General features: G+C 42.3%; 1 protein-coding gene across 1 annotated transcript in view; it reads left to right on the top strand.

The window, feature by feature from the left end:
• The window catches only part of LOC101849692 (putative amine oxidase [copper-containing]), a gene marked incomplete at its 3' end in the record, with an annotated part of 11148 nt that extends 4487 nt beyond the window's left edge, over positions 1–6661 (top strand). Inside the window, 1 exon segment of the mRNA XM_013082451.2 lies at positions 4548–6661. Within this exon segment, the coding sequence (XP_012937905.1) occupies positions 4548–6661 (2114 nt within the window).
• Between the last annotated feature and the right edge of the window lie 602 nt (positions 6662–7263).

Below are 7263 nucleotides of genomic sequence, written 5' to 3'. Positions count from 1 at the left end.
GAGAGAGAGAGAGAGAGAGAGAGAGAGAGAGAGAAATTGCTGGTGTCCAAGTAGTTAGTTTGGCACGCTACACGTGCAGAACCAATCCTAAACGTCACTCATGTGGAAAGACAAACAGATAGACTTCGCCGGAGCCCGGAACAGGACATACATCACTGAAACTTTTCTTGGAAAAAAAGGGAATAAAACTGTCAGTGGTCTTGTCTGTGAACTTTAGTAAAGTACTCACATCCTCCTCTGACGATAATTAAGATCTTTTGTACGCTTGATTGTTGCTTGTCCTCGTTGTCGTCGTCGTCGTCGTCGTCGTCGTCGTCGTCGTCATCATTGTATGTTTCAAATGTGGGGTGGTTTTGATGAAAACTTAACAAAAGGTGAAGAGTGATAAATAAAGTTAAATAAAAGAGTTGCGATGTTAATGATTTACGAAATAAGAAAACATGCCCAGCCCTTAGTTTCGATCGATTTAATTCGTAAATCTTTGTCATGATCATTATCTCACGTTTCAGGGCCCGGGTTTTCCACTGTACAAATAATTGCAGAAAAGCAGTATGTGATCAACGTGAAGTTTTTTTTTCTCTTTTAGTCAGATGCTCTGCTTTAGTTATTGATCTGCATTCCACTATCGGGCTTGATCCTGATAGACCACCCACACACACCGACAAACTGTAGGTCATCCCCGCCAGTTTAAGTCTGTGTCTTGTCCGGCCTTTATCGCTCTGGTGTACTTTTATGTGTGTTACTTCGTTTTTTGTTTTGTTTTTTTCATAGCTAAAAGAAAATTTGTGTGAGATCGGACTGTCGTAGCCTATAGCTAAATGTTCGTGGTACGTGTGTATTTTGTGTGCTGCTTTTATTTTGTTTTGGTTGCTATTGTTTTCGTAGTTGTTTATACTATCACTTTGTTGGCTTCGTTAGTTTATCTCACAGACTTGAATAAAAATAATAAAATACCTATGGAAGTGATAGGAACTTTCCTTAAAACTATTTGACGTCTGGAAAGAAGAAGTAAGGAGAAGACACGAAGAGAGAAAAAGAAGGAAGGGAGTGTGCATTTAGCAATTGTCAACATTGAGACAGTCTGTACCTCCTTAGTATAATTCTCGAGACTAGTGGCATGCATCAAATTAAAGAATTCTGTTTGTTAGTTGTGATTCAGCATCTTGACAAGCGCACGAATCTGCACCAGACCTATGTTTATACAGACCCGTGTTTATATGTGGGTTTGGGGAGGGGTTGGGGGGGGGGGGGTCGCAGGTCTAAAGTAAGACTGTCTTCCCAGGAAACGGAACGTGACCGTGCAGATTTTCAAAAGTTTGATTAAACTTTAAAGAAGCCGGACACTAAAAATGCACGCGTACCGCTGACGCAAGGAGCTATAGGAATGGGAAGAAACATTATATGTTTTCTCATTCTACCGTCAACGAGGTAAAAGCCAGCTGTTGCCTCTTTGGGTCGATATGAAGTTTGTAGACGTGCAGCGATGTCAGCTCAACTCAAAAGACGTATTCAAGATAAACGAAAAAAATGTTATCACAACTTTCTCACTTCAAACGGCTCAGCGAGTACTGTGGGGGAAAAACAGCAGATATTACGGTATATTATTATTATTATTATCCCCCTACCTCCTTTTTTTCTCTGAAAAAGAAAGAAGAACAGCTGCTAAAATGGGACGGGGTCCGGAAAAAAGAGAAAATGGGGGGTATTGGTGGGTGGGTTGTTAGGAAAAGGGGGAAGGGTGGGGGATAATCGGTGCAAACATTATCTCGTTGAATTTGATACTCTCGAAATGAACATCATTATTGTAAGGGGGAAAAGTGTATAAAACTCTCATTGCCGTACTTCCTTGTTCGTAACAGCTGGTTAAAACAACCTAGCACTACTTCCTTGTTTATAATAAACTGAATTCAGAACCAAGGCTTGTCTATTGCTATGATTGGCAGGAGAAGCCCCTCACTCACGCCTTCCCCCCACCTACCCCCCCCCCCCCCCACACACATACACACACACACAGTGTATACTGCTTTTGAACTCCCATGCATGTAACTATTAGAAGACGTTCTGCACTTTTCACATGCTAACAAACACTCTTTCGTTGAAAACAATGAGCTTGCCTGCATAAAGCGTGCACAAGTTCATGAACTTGTAAGGATGCTTTTAGTGAGTACATTTATGTGCGAGTGTGGTTGTTTGCTCTTGTGTGTGTGTGTGTGTGTGTGTGTGTGTGTGTGTGTGTGTGTGTGTGTGTGCGTGTGTGTTTGCTTGTTTGTTTGTTGTATGAGTGTCACTTGGGGGGAGGCGTGTGGAACGACCTTTCTCTGCCTCAAAGGGTATTTGATTAAAAACAAAAACGAAAGCATTAGCTTCAGATCTGATGAAAATATTGCGCCACGTCATGACTTAAGTATTCCTGCCCACTGGAAATGCATCCAGCCCGTCAATACATGCCCGTGAGTAAATTCAATTACCCAATAACATATCATTAATTCGCCCAGCTCGATTCGTCCAAGACATTTTCCGCGGTTCATGGCAATAAAGAACTGTTTACAAAGAATGTACACATGTAATCATATTACATTTTAGAAATCTCTTCAGTTGCACGTGATGATTTGTTGTGTGATATAATTTTCCCCTCATGTCAAATACACAAACTCCCGTACATATTTATCACATTTCCTGGACAACAAAACAAAAAAACCCACGTATTTTTTGCGACACTGGCCCAACTCTTTGTTTAATGCCCAAAGGAGAAATTGCATTTTTGAATGGGTTTTAGAAGAAATAGATAACAAGCACTGAAACATCATCGCAAGTATTAATAATAATGTCTTCCTGGGGATCGCTCCTTTATATTTCCCCGGATAAATTTTTGACGAAAATCCATTCGTGTTTGGACATAATATATGTAATTCGTGTTTGGACATAATACTATGTATGTATGAGTATGTGGGGGTTCAAGTGCGTGAGTGCGCTATAGTATGTGCGTCTATATAAATGTGTGTGCTTATGTGTGTGTGTGTGTGTGTGTGTGTGTGTGTGCGTGTGTGTGTGTGATTGTGCTTGAAGTGCGCGCGCGCGTGTTTATGAGTGTGTGTGTGTGTGTGTCTGTGTGTGTATGCGTGTGTGTAATTGTGCGTGAAAGCGCGCGCGCGCGCGTGTGTGTGTGTGCATGTGTGTTTGAGGGTGTTTCGATTATAACGGCAGACATCCATTCACTACCCGTTCGCAATAGTCGGCATGGGATTTGAATCACAATGATTGAAAAACAGCAACGTTCGGCTTGAATAGGAAACGCTGTGACCGTTATGTCGATATGGACACTCCCTTTTGGCACCCTGTTCTGTAAGAATTCCAAATTGAACTGTCTGAAAAAGAAGACTAAATGGGTGTTGAGGGAATTCTGGGAAGCTCAACACTCCCCACTTATAATATCTGTTTTGATAATAGCACAAGCAATTTTCAAGTACGGCACTCCTGATTAGAAAGTTAAATTGGGAACCATTGATAGCAATTCCGGGGAAAAGATCTATAATTAATTATTATCACCTCTACCCATTCTCAAAACGTCTTTCAAAACGTAATCTAGCATTCATCATTTATGATTTGCTTTAAAATATAATGTGTTTTACACAGTATCCGAGAGTCCGAACGAAACGTATGAATGTTCAAAGAAGCTTGCTTTTCTTTTTATCCATTGATACTCTCTAGGGATAATGTGTTTTGTCGTATGGTTCTCTTATTCTAGCAAAAGGAACGATAGCAGCAATAACAAAGTAGTGATATAAAAACCCTCTCCCTCCTATCTCCCATTCCACCCCCTTCCCACATTTGCGCCTTCATTTCAATTCCTTCCAGGTTGCCCAACCCACCCAAAGGCTATTTTCTTTATTTCTGAATAAGAAAGAATATCTCTAAGCTAAGGGAAGGGCTGGGCCTAAGTCGAGTTACGTCAGAATAATGAAAGATCAGGGATACGGGGGCTGGATGCGTATGTGTGAGGGTGTGTGTTTCGGGGTGGGGGAGGGGGTAGTGTATAGGAGGAGGATGGGGCGGGCAGAGAGAGGATGTGGGTTTGGGGATGTTGAGAGGCATTATGGAATGTGCGCAGTTCGAGAAGTTACAGACTTTGCATCCCCGTTTGTAATACACTAGGAGATTTTCCACTGTTATCGATTATTTTTCTTTGTTTGCATTGTCTTAGTCTCTGCCTTTTCTCCTTTTTTTCTTAGCACTTTATCTTGGTTTTTTTTTATCTTTCAAAATGACCTATACTGTGTGTCTATAGGTGTTTACAATTCAACCTGAAACTTTAAAAAGTAACTGCATTTACATTGTTCTCTGCTCTATTTTTCCAATGTTTCAGCGCATACACCAGTCTTTCCGAACTGAAAAAAAAATATATAATCGTAAACTTTGGTTCAATAAACTTACGTCAAGTTATCTACGTCAACTGAACTATAATAATTTCATTCATTCATTCATTCTTTCATTCATTCGTTATGAGTTCTACTTTTTATCACTGACTTGTTGTCTTCTTTTTCTGTCAGATTACCAGACCGGCTTGTCGAGTACAAAGGAGGGCAGAGGTTCTGGCAGAGACTGTCTCTAGCACTGGCATTTGTCTCCATAATTCTCACTCTCGTTGTCCTCTGCGTCTCTTTCTTTCTCTGGATTGAGGTTAGCCGAAGGATAGCAGACGAAGAAGGCGATTTGTCGTGTCCAGCCGTGGAGACGGAGATCGATGGTATTGAATTGTACAAGAATCAAAGCAGCCCCTTCACTGACTTGTCAGAAAAGGAAATCCGAAATATTGAGACTTTTCTCCATGCTCAAGAGTGGCTTGCTCTTCAAAGCCATGACATTGCTGAGGTTCATAGTAATTACGTGCACCTGGTAGAGCTGTTGCCCCCGAAGAAGAAAGACGTCCTGAGCTATCTTGACGGTACGGGGCCTCGACCACCGCGCATGGCGCGGGCGTTTGTTTTTCGAGGGAACCATTCAGACCCGATTATAGAGGAATACGTTGTGGGACCCTTACCCAATCCAACTACAATTAATCTGGTTGAAACAACCTCTAGGAAAACAAGGGTACCGTATTCGATGAGACCATTTTCTTCTTATGAGTTCAAGGCCGTCTACAAATCTGTACTTCCCGGAGTCTTAAAGAAAGCCGGGAAACTTCTCAAGGAAAGCTACAACGCGTCCATGTTTGACTGTGGGAATCAGTGTCTGAAGTTCTCCCTGACTCCAATTTCAAGTGGTTTTTTGGAGCCAGGCAAACGGAAGGCTTGGTTCTGGTTTGCCTACGATGTTGAATTCTACACCCTCCATCCTCTTGATTTCCAGTTTCTTGTCGATATGTCTCTGCGTGACCCTCGCAACTGGTCTGTCGAGAGGGTGTTTTACGCCAATCAGCTATTCTCTACTCTTGATGAGCTTCTGGACAAGTACGAAACAAACCTTATAAATAAAACCAGAACCACTTTTCCTGAAGTGCCGGCGGAAGACCAGTACAGTGCTGTTTACATGAGGGGAAAGCCCATACCTTCAGAGGCGAGGCCTCCACCACAGCAAATCCAACCCATGGGACCACGATTTCAACTCCGAGGAAATCTACTCGAGTATATGGATTGGAAGCTAAACCTTCGCATCTCCCCAACGGTTGGACTGCATTTGTACGACGTGAAGTACAGAGGAGAAAGAATTCTCTATGAGCTCAGCATGCAAGAGATAGGTGTCTTATACTCAGGTCACTCGCCGGCAGCTAGCATGTTGTACTTCGCGGACAGCGCCGGCCTTTTCGGAACGCGCATGCGTGGCATGATGCCCGGAGTGGACTGTCCTGAACATGCCCTCCTGCAGGACGCACTTGTCTATACGTCCAACACGGGAGGACTCAAGAGATTGGAAAACTCAGTTTGCATTTTCGAGCACTCCCCCGAGACTCCCCTGAGAAGACACCGTGCTTATTCCAAGTCAGGCGCTTTTTACAGCGCTCTAAACGACCACGTTTTAGTCATTAGAATGTACATTTGTATTATAAACTATGATTACGTATTTGACTTTGTTCTCCACAACAACGGTGCTGTTGAAGTTAAAGTTAGTTCAACGGGTTACTTAGCTGCAAGTTTTTATTACCCAGAAGAAGAAAGTTTCGGAACAAGAATAAGCGAAACTGTTGTTGCGGGTCTTCATCATCACTTGTTCCATTTTAAAGCTGATGTCGATGTTAAGGGAACGAGCAATCGCTTCCACACGATGGACATTGGTACAGAAAACAAAACAGACAGCTGGGCTGACAACCCGACACGCACGCACGTTCAAAACTTTTTCAAGAAAGTGGAAAAAAGAAGTGAGAAGGAAGCAGTAAGCCACTACAATTTCGATGAACCGAAGTATTTACTCTTTTACAAGAACGAAAAGACGGAACTTGGCCATACTCCATCATATCGGCTCATCAACAAAGGAATGACAAAAGGGATGCTGCCTCCAGGAATTGGGTTCGAACCCTCAATGAGTTGGGGTCGGCAGCAACTTGCAGTCACCAAACACAAGGACGATGAGATGACCAGCAGCTCTATGTTCGCTATTTGGGACGCTCAAGATCCTGTCGTCAACTTTAAAAAATATATCGAAGACGATGAGAACATCGTTGATGAGGTAAGGAGACTTTGACTATTATTATGCACTAGTATACCTATAAATCTTCGCCTGTGCAATTTCTTCACATAGAACAGCTTTGTTTGTCTGTCTGTCTGTCTCTCTCTCCCTCTCTCTCTCTCTCTCTCTCTCTCTCTCTCTCTCTCTCTCTCTCTCTCTCTTTCTCTCTCTTCCCCTCTCTCTTTCTCTCTCTCTCTCTCTCTCTCCATTTTTTAAAAATCTTTCACAACAAGACTGTATTATAACTAGATTAACATTAGGCTGGACTGAGGTACAAGGTAATCCGACATCTTAACTGATATTGGCTTAAGCTTCACGTAATCTGACTTCTTGGCTTTACGTAAACTGACTTGCCACATATATTTAACCATTTCAAGTCACTTTCCACCGAGTGTAAGTCAATTCCCCCTCTTTTATTTCGACCCCTGATCGAGTATCCTTAATTTGTCTTAGACATATTTTGTTAATAACTTTTTTGTGTCTCCCTGTCCTTTCACGAGGTCCTTTCAGAGAGGGATATTAAATCGAATGTATCACTTTCTTAACTTACCTCATCGAGTGGGAAAGGCAGCTGATGATAGTCCTTGCCACCTCAATATCTTG

This window comes from Aplysia californica, unplaced genomic scaffold (genome assembly GCF_000002075.1).
Source record: "Aplysia californica isolate F4 #8 unplaced genomic scaffold, AplCal3.0 scaffold00175, whole genome shotgun sequence".
In the NCBI taxonomy this organism is placed as follows: domain Eukaryota; kingdom Metazoa; phylum Mollusca; class Gastropoda; order Aplysiida; family Aplysiidae; genus Aplysia; species Aplysia californica.
Note: the sequence above shows the minus strand (reverse complement) of the source record. Positions and strands in the feature narration are given on the sequence as shown.